Source organism: Mesoplodon mirus, assembly GCF_964341445.2.
Source record: "Mesoplodon mirus genome assembly, chromosome: 15".
Lineage (NCBI taxonomy): Eukaryota > Metazoa > Chordata > Mammalia > Artiodactyla > Ziphiidae > Mesoplodon > Mesoplodon mirus.
Genome location: NC_138991.1, coordinates 45,113,603 through 45,128,394, shown reverse-complemented (window position 1 = coordinate 45,128,394; position 14,792 = coordinate 45,113,603). Strand labels below are relative to the sequence as shown.

Sequence of the window (14,792 nt, the reverse complement as noted above, 5' to 3'; positions counted from 1 at the left end):
GCTGACGTCTGAGTAGAAGCCTGAAGGACCTGGAATCCAGAACTGACACTGAGACTTGAAGAAGGTGCTCCCAGCAGCAGGTGCAGCATCCCCGAGGCAGGAAAGACTTGGCCTTGGGAGAGAGGAAGGGGCCGCTGCAGCACGAGCAGAGGGCGCTGAGGGAATGGGGAGGGCAGGTGGGGTTGGCAGGGCCTGGACTGTGGCAGCGGGGGGAGGGATGAAGGTGCTAAGCAAGGAGAGACGAGGGCTGATCACGCTGCCGTGTGAGAAGAGCCCAGAAGGGGGAGACTGGAGGCCGGAAGAGCGGTGAGTGTCCCCGGTCCAGTAATTCCTGGAGTGACACGCTTGGGGCACCAGTGGGAGGGCAGAGCGGTGGGAGACAGGCTGTACCCGGGGGCGGGCAGGGCAGATCACAAAGACCTTGAGTGCCAGGCAAGCGCTCTGGAACTTGGGGTTAGGGCTTTGGTTGGGCCGTGCCAAGGGGTCCTCAGGAAGTTCATGCTGGCGTCACCGCAGGGGAGACTGGCAGCAGGAGGGCAGTGTCCCAGTGGCAGGTGCTCAGAGCTTCCTTGACACCTGCGTGGTGTGACCCTGCCTGGCCTTGACCACCCAGCCACCCGCCTGGACAGGCAGGAGGGCCACGGCGTGCTGCTCTGCTTTTGGCCCCTGGCCTCCGTTCCCCCTTGTCCGGAACAGCATTGTGGAGGATCCCCTTCCTCCCGGGAATGCAGCCTTGGAGGGTGTGTCAGCCCGGAGCCCTTCCTGCACCTGCATCTTGGGAGGACGAACAGAACAGCTGGAGCTGCTGTGCAGTGGCGGCAGTCCCCACCATGACCGGGGAATGGGTCTTCCCCGCCGGAATCCCCAGATCCAGGGTCCATGTTTTCTAGACTAGTTCTCCTGCCTTGCTGTTAGCAAGCTTCCTCAGACCCTCCCAAAAAACCCCTTTTCTGGGTAAGCTGGCTGGGGCTTGTTTCGGTGGCGTGCCTGGCACACAGCTGCACCTGCCTGCCCGCCAGTCGGGGCTCCCACAGGGCTTCACCAAAGCTTGTATTTGCCTTCAGAAGGCTGGGCCAGGGGCCGGGCTGGCTCACAGCTGAACGCCTCTCGCTGCCTGGGGGTGGGCCTCAGGGCCCAGGCCGGACCTGGGTCCCGCCCCACAGCCGGTTGATGCAGGTGAATCGGGCAGAGCGTCCTTGCCTGCACGGGTGGAGGACACCCCACCCTTTGGGTGCCCGCATTCATTCCCTCTCTCCCTGGTAATATCGTCTTCAATTTGCTTAGAGAGCCTCCTCCTCACTGAGCCACTTGGCTCGGGAGGGGTTGCCCTACTCACGGCTCAGAGGTGGCCCAGGCCAAGAGTACCGATTGGACTATCCCACCCTCCCCCACAGGTATCCAGATTGGATGTTTGCTGGGATGGGGGAGCCACGAAATGAGACCCGCCCTCTTCCTCCTGACGGCGGGGCCTGGGTGAGCAAGGCCTGCAAGTATGGCAGCCATTGTGCTCCCCTGAAGGAAGAGGCTGGATTTGCTGGAAGACCATGTTTTAGGCACCAGCCTGAGGCCAACACTCACGATAACAGGGCAGAGACAGAAATAAGGACGCTTGGTGACATCACTGGAACCACTAAGTCAAGCCTCTCCTAAAGGACCCCCTCTGGCCAAGTCCTTCCTTGTTTAAGCCACTCTGAGTCGGGTTTGCTGCCATGACTGAAGGGGTCCTGATTGATTCTGGGGTGGAAGGGAGGCGAGACGGAGTCAAAGTAGTGTGGCAAGTGTGATGGTCAGAGACAGGCGGGGAGGTGGGGGACTGGAGTGGAGGTGGTGACAGCCTAACCAAGATCTAAAGGGCGGACAGGTGTTGCCGGCAAGGGCGGGACACACGAGGGGAGGGCAGGCAGGTGGGGGAGACGGGTGTGCAGAGGCCTGGCGGTGAGGAACACGATGGTTCGCTCAGGAACAGAAAGAAATGCTGTGCCCTGGAAAGTAGGAGGGGAGAGGGGCTGGGGTACACGGGGCCCCATCGCGTGGCCCGGGCCCGCGGGCAAGGGCAGTCAGCAGGGGCACGCACGCCAGGCCTCCTGGCACGGTGGGAAGGTGACTCCGCGGGAGAAGCCTGGAGCCGGTGGGCGACGCCGTTCAGGCCAGTGCGTCCTGGGCCAAGGAGGGTGCAGCCCGGGGGGCGTCGGGGGGCCAAGGCCCCCACAAGCCCAAGTCGGGCCAGCCAGTGTGGGTGGGACGGGTGATCACAGCTGGGGACCGAAGGCAAAGCCGCCCTGAGCAAGTGGCCTCGGACGGTGCCAAGCGGGAGGAGCTCTGCCAGCCTCACTCCGGAGCCCAAGCCGGGGGGCTCCCAGCTCTCAGTGAGCTCCAGGAAAGGGGGGCACCGACCACAGACGAGGCCGAGGTGGCTGCTTAGTAAGTTTATTCCAAACCTGTTAACAAGTGAATGTAAAAGATAAAGGAGGTGATTCACGTGAAACACGAAACTGATGCCTCTCTTCCAAATGGGGCGCGCCAGTCACTCTCCTGAAGGCAGTGGCCGGCTAGTGCTGCCTGGATCGCAAGGACCTTTTGTTCGATTTGGAGATGCTGGCCTCCCTCTCCTTCTCGGGGTCAAAGACTTCTGTACGCAGAAAAGCCAGAAGATACTGTGAGCGGTGTGGCCGGCTGCCATCCACAGTCACGCCTGTGTGCCAAGGACTCTGTCCTATGGAACATTCTACTCCCCAGGAAGGCAGAATTAGCCCCAGTTGACAGATAAACAAACAGAGGGAGCTGGGGACACTGCTTATACCTCCCCTCCCGAGACAGCTGTCGGGGAGAGAGCCTCGTCTACACCAGACTCTCATGTGCCTCAGGATGTCTACCAGGGTCTAGAGAGCCCTGTGGAACAGGGCAAGCAAAAGCTGGCCTCCGCTTATGCAGAAGCTGCTTCAGCGTATGCAGCTCAGGTCCTGCGCACACGTGGCGGCTTTGTTGGAGCACCCCTGCCCCCCGTGGCCCCTCAGAGCCAGGCACCAGAACTCGGGCACGCTCGCAGCCCTGCCAGCCCAGCTGCCCAGAGGCCAGGAGGAGACGGCGGCTTAGGGACACGAACCTGGAATCTCGTGGGGCCAGTAGTCGTTACAGTGGGGGCAGTGCGGCTCTGAACTGGACTGGAAGTACTTGGCCACACAAGGCAAGTGCATCCTGATTCCACAGGTCTCGCAGCTTTGACCCTGAAATGAGAAAGGTGATGGCCATGGACCCCGCCGTGTTCATAAACCTTCAGGAAACTGCAAGGAAAACGTCCCGCAGGCTCAGTATTTTTGTCTTCCAGGCCCCAGATTAATAATAAAAACCACCTGTAGGTCTACCTTAGTGCAGTGGGTTTTAGTAAAGAATCTGACGAATGAGGACACGGGGAAGAAGCTCAAGACTCCAAAGGCCAGAGCGTGGCAGCAGGGGCGGCAGGCCAGGCCCTTGGAGCAGCAAGGCTGAGTCCCAGGCTCCCAGCACGTGTGGGTCCTGCAGTGGGCGTGAGGACGGCCACTTTTCAGAAGGCACTTTAGCAACGTGGAACAAAGCTTTCAACAGTCGTGTGTGCACTCTGGTCCATAAATTCCACTCCCAGGAATTCAACCCAAGAAAACAACCAGGTGCCCAAGGACGGATGTGCAAAAGGCCTATCCCGGTGTAGGTGACGATCGCAAAAAGATAAAAAGGAAACAAACATCCAGCACCAGTCCAGCTGCTCTGTTCTAAAGCCCTACAAAGTACACGGGAAAACAGATGACGGGGAAACCACGGTTGAGACAGAAAGGTGTTCACCACACAGCTGCCGAGATAATATGGACCACACAGAAGACCTCTGAGAGCCTTATCTGGAAAAAAAGTAGAAAGAGCCCTGGGACGAGAACAGAGGGACCAGGGAGGAGAGGCAGGCCTTCGTGTGCTCATCCTCGGACACTTCTGAGGAGACGCCCATCTTCTGCTCACGCTGGAGGAAGGCCTGGGGCCCAGAGTGAGAGTTCTAGAAAGTGCCCGCCCCCGGCCCTGCGGTACCTGGATGAGGAGGCTGTGGCACATCGTGCAGACCTTCACGGCATCGGGGTACGTCTCCCGGATGTACTGCTCCATCTCCAGGATGGCCCGGCCGTGCAGGGTGAACTCCCCTTCCTTCTGCAGGGACACAACAGGAAGTGGCATCTTTTATGAAACGGGCACACCTGGCCCTCTTCCCACCCTGTATCTCTGCTCCCATGGCCCGAGGCCCAGAAACGGGGAGAGGTCCACATGCCCCTCGCCGCACAGGCTTTCACCAACCCCGGTCAACAGGCATCCACGCCGGCCTCTTGCAGAGCCTCTAGCAGGGAAAACTTAGGTAAGACCTAAAAGGAAACCGAGGCAAGGACCCCCGCCCCTGCATCATCTTGGCGCCTTCCTTGTGCCTTCACAGACAGGAATCACGGATCTTGCACGGCAGCGCCACATGTGAGGCCTGCCCAGCCCCCCAGATGAGGACAGAGGCCGGGAGAGGGAGGCAGTGATCCCACGGCGTGAACTCCACCCCCTACCCAAGCGCCCACTTCCTCCTCTCCTCCTCCCCAGCGCCCCCCAGCCCCACCCCCAGGGAGCAGCACAGCGGGTGCCCCCAGCCCTGCTGCCTGGAGCCTCCGAGGGGATCATCCGTGATCACTTCCAGCTGCGCCACTTTACGGGCAACGCTCGAGACGGTCCAGGGAGGCCCCCGGCGTGGCTGGGTGGCATGGCTGGTGGGGCCTCCCGGTTCCCCCAAGCAGACACGGTGGAAAGCCAGGACGTACAGAAAACCTGGCTGCGGTAACTGCCCTACGGCCAGCTCACAGGGCAGAGGCAGGGGTCACAGAGGCCCACGGACGTTTATTCATGAAAGCCGACTAGTGAAGCGCGAGGTGAACCTCTTAACCATGTTTGTTCCCCTCCGCTGCCCGCGCTGGGGGAGGAGGAGCTGCCGGTGGGGCTCCTGGGCAAAGGGCGCTGGAGGGCCGGTGGGGCCAGTGGGCAGGCCGACGTCGCAGGCCTTGCAAGAGAAGCTGCTACTGGAACCTGCGGCTGCTGGGTCAGCCCAGCGCTCCTTCGTGTCTCCACTCTTCTCCACCTGACGCCTGCAACGAGCCGGGCCCGTTTCTCCCACCTCACACCGCCCCCCCCACCGTAACCCAGCCAGGAAGTGCATTCACTCTGGGCCTCCAGTGGCAGGCGGGCGACCACCCAGAGGGAGACACGGCAAATGGGCGCAGTCAGAGAGCAGGAGCGCTGACCACGGAGAGCAGGGCGGGCAGGCAGGATGCAGCCCGGGGACTCTCACAAGTGGACGGGGGCCCAGCACGAGGCGCTGGTGTCCCGCGCCGCAGGCTGTCAGGCCAGCCAGGAAGCGGACAGGAGCTCTGTGCCCCTCAGGTGCTGGGCACGGGAGGGCGGGCCTCCCAGGCTGTCCTGGGTCCTGTGGCTGCTACCTTCTCAAAAGCTCCCCAGTCCGTAACAACGCTCCATCTCCACGGCCTCCCTCACCCTCCTCACCGCCCTCTGGGCCCACCCTTGCCCCTCTGCAACCCTCTCCAGCGACCTGAGCTCTGCGAGGCCCAGCCCCGTGATGCTCCGCCATTCTTAGGCTGAAGAATCGAATCCCTTACTGCCCACCTCCAGGCTCACCTTGTCCCCTCTTCCAGAGCGCCCAGCTGCAGCTCCTTGCACCCACCATGCCCACTTGGGCACAGGCTGCTCCTTCTGCCCTGGACCATGGTGCCCACCCCCAGTCCAGGTGCCTCCTATCCAGCCTTCAGCTGAGTGTCACTTCCTCTGCAGAGGGCAGGTTCCTCTGTTAGTGCTGTCATAAAACCCTGTTTCCTCTCTATCTGTAACTCTACTTCAGCGAGATGCGGGGCTGACCTCCAGCTCCCTCCCAGACCGTGGGCCGGCCCGGTTTTGCTCACTCTGTGTCCCCAGCACGTGATGCGAGGCCCAGTGCTCGGCAGTGCTGTGATAAACGTCTAAGGGAAGAGTTAAGTAGGCCTTGTATCGATCCCAAGGAGGAACGCCCAAGGCTAGGGTGAGCAAGTTCAAGTTCAGAGTCAGGCTCGAGCTGCAGTTACTAAACGTCTTCTAGCTGCCTGAAACTGTGCCCGGTGCTTACTGTTCATGACCCACCCATCCTCGGGGCCCCGTCACCGGGACAGGTGGCCTGCCCTGGATCTGCAAGGAAGACCCAAACCCAAGTGATCTCCCAGGCCTCACAGCCATCCTTTGAGCTGGGATCTTGCAGTGGGGACTGGTCCCGAGGGTGTGCAGAGATGCAGCTGCCAGCAGACACCCAAGCTCCAAGTATCCACGCTTTCTCTGAGGCCTCCTCCATATCTTGGGGCCTCGCCTGCTGACCCTGACCACCCCCTACTCCAGGGCCCCCTGAGGGGCTGCACAGGTGCCTCAGCACCTCCGTACCCTGTGCAAGGCCAGGGCGGACGGAGCCTTGCGCAGGGTACCGGGCAGGGCTCTCCAGGTACTTTCGTAACAAAGTGCCGCCAGGTGACACCCCCCCACAGCATGGCTTCTGAGCAAGGTCCCGTTTCTGAGAGGCTGAGGATGAGACTCAGACATGGTCCCTCCGGTCCAGGTGCTGCCCCAGGAAGGCTGGTCGGGAGACTGGCCAGCACTCACCTCGCAGCCCCTCAGCTGTTCCTCGAAAAGTGCCACAGAACTCACGGCCATGCCCATGCCAACCACTTCAGAAAGCACTCCACCCTCGCTACAAAAACACCTGCGCACCACCACCGTCCTCATCCTTCAGACGGGAAACAGGCTCAGAGGCGAGAAGCCACCGCCAGAGGTACTGACAAGGCCAGAGGAGGACCCTGGGGGTGTCTCACCACCATGCCCTCCCCCTCCTCCCGGGTCTGTTCCTTTGTCCACACGAGGCCGGAGGGGTCAGTCAGCATGGGGGCTCCCCGGAGGCTGTCGGGGCTGCGGAGGCCAGCACTCAGGGAACCCCCAGCCCTGGAAGGACGCAGCAGCACCTCCACTTCACTGAGGAAGCAGCAGAGAGCACGGGAGGCAGGGCCCAAGGCAAGTCCAGCAGACCCCAGAGGCCTTCTTTCCTTCTGTTGTCCCTGCTCTGGGCAGCAAAGCATCAGTCCCGATAAAGTCGGGCACACAGCCCTGCACTGTGGTGGGACAGCACCTGCATGTGCTAGACACACATGACCACCCTGGGGGCCAAAGCCGGGCACAGAGGCTGCACCTGGGCAGCGGAGGGCGAGTTTCGGGGGATACGACGGGTGTTCGTATCCACACGGTCCCGTATGAATACTGGTATTTCCTAATCTACGAGGATATCTTGTATTATTTTGGGGGTAAGTTTTAGATAAATGCTGTTCCTCTGGAACTTCATCTACCCACCCGGTCACCGTTCAGGAAGTAGTACCTCCAGGAGTGATGAAGTACAACGATGAAGTCACAGTCCCCAACCTTAGAAAGCCTGGCCCGAGGACAGAGCATGGTCAGTTATGACCCGAGCTGCCCGAGAACATTCCATATTGCCAGATCCACCCCAGAGAGGAAGAAAAACTGCGACAAAGCAATTGATGGGGACCTGCAGTCACCCAAGCTGGGCCTGAACACGGCTCTGCCACTGGCCGGGTGTGGGACCTCACCCAGGTCACGGAGCTGCAGTGGGTTCAGCTACAAAACAGAGCTAAGGGGCTCCCCGCCTGCACAGGGAGGCTGGGAGGACCCAAGCACATGCTGCGCAGACACGCCCAGAGATGCTGGCACCCACTAGCGGCTCCCCTCCCCCCGCCCTCGCCGCTGTGGCCTCTTCAGACATTTCCTCCCATCAGGCAAGTACCTCAGGCACTGAATGTTTCTGGTCCGGCTACCAGGGCCCACCCACCCTCTGAGATCAGTAACTCAGAGCACTGTCGCCAGGACTCCAGAGGCGAGCTCCACCCCAGAAGGAAGTGAAGCAGCGTGTCACCACAGCAGCGGCCTCCCACCAAATGAGGAAGTTGGGGGGCTATCTCGGCACGTCCTGCCCAGACACAGGCCCCCGAGGGGCAGGGCTGTGGTGCATGAGGCAGCGCTGAGTCTGTCTGACTCGCGTTTCTTGGAAACGGTGGTGTGTTTGTGGAAAAAGAACTGAAACATCTGACTGCTCCAGCCAACAGAATTAGACACGGGGTGTCGAGAAACTTGAAGCGCTCAGATTCCCACAGCTCCTCTCCAAACGCTTGTCTACACGTCCTCTTTGCTCTTTAAGGGCCACCATCTAAGTGAAAGAACCCCACAGCGCCGGCCCTGGATAACATGACGCTGGCAACGATAACCAGGACGGGGACAGCGATTCCCGTGAGGGCCCAGCACTGGCACCCGACACAGCGGCTCGCCCCGCTCCCCACACCCCCGGGGGCGCACGCTACCCCCACAGGAACGCGGGGGCATCCGCCCCGGGGTTCGGGCCCAGGGCTGACGCCAGCGCCGTGCTCCTGCCTGCCACACCACACGGCCTGCCTGGGCAGCAGAGCCTGGGGCTCCCCCAGGTCACGTGAGTGAACAGGAGGTTCCAGTCCTCCTCGCAGGGTCACTGTGGGCCTCACAGCAGAGAAGGGACCCGAACGGGCCTGGCTCAACAGATGTCCGTTAGATACAATATGGTTTTGGAGGAAAAACTGTGATTCATTCTAAAAAGTGAGCCAAGCTGGAAAATCCACGGCACGAAGTACCTCGATCAGCCATTTGTTTTGTACGAACTTCTGCAGCACGTGCTCGGCTTCCTTCTTCCTCATCTTCTTGCCCTTAAGCTGATCAACCAGGTTCAAAATATTTGTGGAAGATGCAAAGCCAGTTTCTGAGTCAATAATCAGTTCCAACTGGAAGAAACAGATACCACATTCATCTATTAAACTGGCAAAAACAACTTTCAAGCAATACCACCAATCCTGGCAGGGGTGCAGTGAAACTATTCATATCACAGGCAGAACTGCAGGACTCTTCAGGAAAATAACTTAATAATATGCATCCAAAGCCATAAACAGTTTTGACCCAAAAGTCTCTCCTGTAACATCATCCCAAATGAATGACCTTAATGCCCCCCAAATCAAGAAGGGTCACTTCACCTCCCTGAAGATGGAGAAGCTGAGGAATGAATGAATAAGGAAATGGGGCAGCACCTCTCCCACTCAGAGGTGGGCAGGCCATCAGGGCTGGTCTGAGTGGCAGGCTGGAGTCGGTCGGGAAGGGCAGGAGAGCAGGGTGGGCCAGCGAGAGCACGCCCGGGAGCTGCAGACGCACTGTGGACCCAGGGCCGGGAGAGGCTGGCCAGCCAACTGCCCTAACACTTCTGCCCACAGCAGGGCACAGCCGCTGGGAAGACAGGCTTCCTGCACACACAGGCGTGTCTGGAATCTTAGAGCCCAGTTCTCAACCCTGGCTGATCGTCCCCAGAGGAGGCTTAGAAAGGAATGATTCTAGGACTCGGTCGGTCCTCAGAGACTTGGACTCGACAGACCCGAGGCCAGAAGGTCTGCGTTGTTTTTACCTCCCCAGTTATTATGGTGCATCCAGAGCTGAGAACCACTGTCTTGACCAGGTGCTCAGCCAGGTGAGTGACAACGTGGCTGAGTGAACAGCTCCAAAGCCAGGCAGGCAGAGCAGCGCTTCACAAATGTGCCTGTGCAAACGGATCGGGGGCACCTTCTTAGAATGCAGGGTCAGATTCAGCAATCTGGGTGGGGACTGGGATTCGGCCTTTCTAGCAAGCTCCCGGGCGATGCTGCCACGGTACCAGGCAGTGACACCTGCTCAACTGCATCACACACCCAGAAGGCCCACTGCTGCTCAACCAGCTGGGGTCAAACCCAGACCAGCCTTTCTTTCCTAGGCAGCCGTGGCGACATCCCCAGCAATCACCTGGCAGCTATGAATTCTGGGCAAGGCGCTCGGTGACATCCCCCTGCAAAGGGCTTTCTCGGGCAGCAGTGGTGACCCTCTAAGATTGCAGTTTCCATTTCCAGTGAAAGACAGGAATTCCTATAAGAAGCCCAGCTGCTGGGCAGTGGGAATTACTGTACTTACAGCCTTTCTAAACAGATCCAGCTCATTCTCTGCAAAATCTGAGGCCATTTTAGAAACTGAAGTTGTTGCAAGATTCACCTAAAAAATAAGTCAGTGTGAGGGTCAGTCTGTGCCCTTCACTTGTCGTTAATTCACTTGTTGGCGCTCTCTCCCTCCCCGCCTCCCTCCCTGCCTTGCCAGTCACAGAGCACCTGTGTCCCGGCACTGTGGGCCACAGGGATAAATTTGTAACCGGTCTTATGTTACAGGCTTAAACCTGTAGCTCAGTCAGTATGTCTAATTTTCAGAGATTTTAGAATTCCCAAGATTGTGCGATATCTTCCAAACTCAGATAAATTCAGGAAACTTGTCTGCATGCTAACGGAGCTTCAAATGCAAAAGGCACTGGGAAGTCTGGCAGTAAATAAATCTGATTTACCGATTTGACCCAGCATTTCCATGTTATTTGACTCTATAACCCTTTCTTCCATGGACAACGTTTGGGAAACCCTGGGCTAGAGCCCCTTTCTGTGTGGGCCCGGTGGGTAGGAGCCTGATCTCCTTTGACGGCCTAAGGTGGTTCCCGAGCCAAGGATGGGGGTTTGTATTTCACCTCCTCCCCTAGCTGGGAGGGAAAACCTGAAAACAACAGGAGGCCCCAAATATGTCTCAGTCCTTAGCGGCCACGCACGTTGTTTCTTTTCCCAGCTTCTATGTCTTGTTCTAAATGGAAAGGCATCTTATCCCTTTCTCCCTCCAAGCCCTTGGTGAGGCGGGTGCACCTGCATTCGCCCCAGTAAGGAGGGCACGGGGCTGTCTCCACTGCAGTCCCTCACACATCCACCAGGGGGCTCTGTCTGCACTCACCAGCGCGTAAATGGGTCTCCCGTCATCTTCCGTGACGCCTTTCTTTATCTCGATGTACAAAGACTCCAAGACACTGTTAATGTTGATGAAGTCCTCCAACTTCTCTACGGTAGCATTGCCTGGAAATAAACAGGCAAAAGCAAAAAAGGGGGAGGGTGCTCCATCAAAAAAGGTGCAGCTTGTTTCAATCCCGCCATCATCCTGAACACGGGACGACAAAGCCAGAAATGGGCGGAGGCCCTGGCCCTTGTTGGGTGAGCGCCAACGCCTGTGGCTTCTTTCTTCCTGGAGCAAAGAGACCGCGCTGTGAAGCAGAAACGCCTGGGAAATGGTATTTGAGCCTGCTGAGGTCTTCCTGTCTTGGCTGGCAGCCCTCGGCCTCCTCCCCTGCCGCCCGATCACTGTCCCCACTCAGCACCTCAGTGCAGTGAGCATCGCAGCCTGACTCCTCCGTAGAGCCTCTGCCCCTGCCTGTCCTCATGCACGCGTCAGGTCCACCTCTATCCTTCCCTTTATTCGACATCCAAACACACATCGAACACTGACACACCTGTGCTGGCCCGGGGCTGCGACAGTGAAGAATAACGACCACAGGGTAAGAACAGCAGCTCACACGGAGCACCCACCCCGGGGAAGGCCTGGATCTGAGCGCTTTTCACGCAGTAATGAACCCATCCTGCCTGCAGAGGGGGGCTCACTCACCCAGCGTTACACCGCCAGGCACAGCAAGCAGCGGGGAGCCCTGACAGCACGGCCACAGCCCCTGACCTGTGTGCCAGCCGCCTCGTGCTGCCCCTAGTGACGCACAAGGCAGCAGCACCCTCTCCGGGGCCATCAGCCTGTCAGAGGAGGGGGTACGGACAGAGCCCGGGGAGCACCGCAGGGGGCTGGGGTGGATGGACAGCAGACTGGCAGGGGAAGGAAGGACGGCTGGGAGGGCTGCGGCGGCAGCAGCAGGAAGCGGGAGCAGATGGCCCAGGGCCCCACGGGCTGGGGGGCGTGTGCCCTTCCTCCTGTGGGACATGGGAGCCTCTCAGAGCTGGAAGCACAGGAGAGACATGGTCAGCCTTGGGTCCTGGAATCACCCTGTTGTACTGTGAGAGTCCGCCTGCCGATGCAGGGGACACGGGTTCGTGCCCCGGTCCGGGAGGATCCCACATGCTGCGGAGCGGCTGGGCCCGTGAGCCACGGCCGCTGAGCCTGCGCGTCCGGAGCCTGTGCTCCGCAACGGGAGAGGCCACAGCAGTGAGAGGCCCACGTACCGCAAAAAAAATTAATAATAATAATAAAACCAACAAAACGATATGCAGGAAAAAGGCCAGGAAGGTTACCCACCAAACTGATGAACAAGGCCATTGCTAGGAAGTGAACTAAAATGAGGGGGGTCATCCCAGGGCACTTGAACTTTATCTGTTTGGCTTCTTAGAAAGGTAATTGTAAGCTCCTTGTATGGCTAAATATTATGAAAGTTTAAAAAAATAAAAGATCACACTGGTGGCAATGGAGGTCGCAGCCACGTAAAGTCGGCAGCTGTGACACAGGCATGGCTTCTGCTGAGGAGCCCCAGAAAAGCTAATGACAAAGACCGGGGCAGAAATACTAATACGCGAATCACAGGCAGGATCTAATCTTCCTTTACAAGTAAAGTTGCTTAAGTTAAAGAAAAGAAAAAAAAGCAATTTAGGGAATTCCCTTGCAGTCCAATGGTCAGGACTCCGAGCTTTCATTGCCGTGGCCCAGGTTCAGTCCCTGGTCAGGGAATTAAGATCCCTCAAGCCACGTGGCACGACCAAAAAAACAAAAAACGACGACGAAGAATGCAATTTAAAGAAAAAATTTGTATTAATAAACAGATGGTACTCGAACGTGGCAAAAATCCTAACGGTAGCGTGATGATGAAATTTGGCCACAGCTGCTGAAACACTGTGATCAGAGGAGTGAAACACGGTCACATTTACTGCCTCCGTGCCCTGCTCACGCGCCCTCCTCCTCACTCCCATCGACCAGTTACGAAAGCCAACTCGCAGGGCACTTTCTTCCACGAGATGTTCTCTGCTGCCCCGGCACGCAGCGCTCCCGTGCTTTCCTCCGCTCCCACGCCACGCAAAGCATCTCGCCCCGGTGTGCAGGGCCAGCTACCACGGACGGGCCACGCGCCTGGCTTGCTGGAGACCCTTCGGCCCCCGCCAAGCACCCGACTCGAGGCTGGGAAACTCGGGCGCGGGGCCCCCAGGCACCAGGAACCGCCTCCTGCCCACCGACAGGGCCTCTGCCTCGGGAGCCAGCCCGTCCGTCCCAGGTGACGCAGTGGCAAGTCCCACCTCCCTCTGAAAGCGACAATTCACATTTTCCACTGAAAAGGCCTCTCCTGGGTGCCGTTCAGAAGAACGTAGTCTGTGGGCAGATCAAAAGCATTCTGCTACCTCGGACTTTCCTCGTCAGCACGGAGATGAGCTAATAGCCGCCCTGCGCTTTCCCCTCTCCCACCACCTCCAGTTTGCTGTCCAGCCTCACTTTTCAGAAACATGAATGTTCTCAGTTTAAGAAAAAAGCCCTTCCTACCACTGACCTTGCAGCAGCCAGCCGCCTGCTCAGGGGCTCCCGTGGGCTCCAGCGCACAGCGGCCCTGTCGAGGGCTCAGCCACAGCCCTCTCCTGGGCGGACCTGCCCGTGCTGCCCACAGATGCCCTGCGCTGCACCATTACCTGGGAATAAGCTGCTCTCCTGTGCAGCCACACCCCCCCCCCCAACTGGACTGCCTGGGGCCACAGAGGCAGCAGCAGGGCCGGCCCAGTCCCGCCCCGCCCCTCTGTGGGCCCCCAGGCCAGCCTCTCCCTTTCTCTCATCCCTGAAGGCCACCAGCCACCTCACATCCAACCTCACACGCATGAGAACACTTCCCTGCAACCCTCTCTCCACCACGCCCGCTCCAACCAGCCAGGCTCCTGACCGTCTGGTGCCCCAGACACGTCCCTTCCTGTGCAGGCCTGCCCTGACCACAAAGGATCAGGGTCCCGCGCTCTGTCTGTCCTCCCACGGTCCTCAAGCACTTCCTTCCCCATCACACTTTGTTCCAGTTACCAAATCTGGCTGCCCCACTCCCTATAGACTCTACCAAAGAGTCTTTCTTTCCCCCATCTGTGTGATTCTGGTGGGAAAACAAACCCCATGTGCAGAAAACCAGAGGGCAGGAACCTGCAGGGGCCAGGTCCCAGGTCAGCCAACAGTGGGCCAGAACCCGTGCTCAGCCTGTCAGACACCCTCTCAATCTGAGCAAGGGACAAAGGGATGGCGAGAGGTGGTTCCAGCCCCGTCGCTGCAGGGGGAGGGTGGCTTTGGCCGTGAGGTGCTGCTGTGCTTTCCTGTGCCTGGTGCCCAGGGGCTCCGGCCCATTCCCCAGTCTAGCCACCAGCCAACGGTCAGTCCCGTGTGTTGCTTTCCCAACAGCCTCCCAACACGTTCCTTTTCAGGTTGGCCAGAATTGGGAACTCTTGCTTGCTACCAAGATCCCTGACGTGCCCGTTAAGTGCCAAGGTAACACCAGATCAGTGCTTCCCAAGATCAAGTCTTCAGACCAGCGAGTTTTCACTGCTCTGCCCCCTCTCCCTCCCCTCTTCCTGGAGCCCGTGGTGGAAAAGCTACAGTTGGTAAATCCGTAGGAACACAGTGGGCCTAAAGCTGTGTCCGAGGATCCATTTGGCCCCAATATCCTGTGAGTCCCCGGTCATGATACCGCGCGTGAGATAAAGACCATATCACGTGATTTTGAGGCAACTATTTCCAGTCTTGGTTCTACCACTTCGAGGGACTTTAGAGAACTAACGAGTAACACTGCTCCTCCCTTCAGATCCCGA

The 14,792-nt window shown here is 58.8% G+C and overlaps 1 protein-coding gene across 3 annotated transcripts in view; it reads right to left on the bottom strand.

The window, feature by feature from the left end:
* Nucleotides 1–2,411: 2,411 nt before the first annotated feature.
* The window catches only part of NSMCE1 (NSE1 homolog, SMC5-SMC6 complex component), a 36,099-nt gene continuing 23,718 nt past the window's right edge, over nucleotides 2,412–14,792 (bottom strand). For 2 of the 3 annotated variants that reach the window (XM_082600513.1, XM_082600514.1), the window contains 6 exons: nucleotides 10,939–11,057; nucleotides 10,093–10,170; nucleotides 8,742–8,888; nucleotides 4,051–4,167; nucleotides 3,104–3,224; nucleotides 2,412–2,629 (listed from right to left, as the gene is read on the bottom strand). In XM_082600513.1, the coding sequence (XP_082456639.1) occupies nucleotides 2,550–2,629; nucleotides 3,104–3,224; nucleotides 4,051–4,167; nucleotides 8,742–8,888; nucleotides 10,093–10,170; nucleotides 10,939–11,057 (662 nt within the window). In that variant the 3' untranslated portion in view covers nucleotides 2,412–2,549. The remainder of the gene's footprint in view (nucleotides 2,630–3,103; nucleotides 3,225–4,050; nucleotides 4,168–8,741; nucleotides 8,889–10,092; nucleotides 10,171–10,938; nucleotides 11,058–14,792) is intronic. The other variant, XM_082600515.1, reaches the window with a different exon arrangement.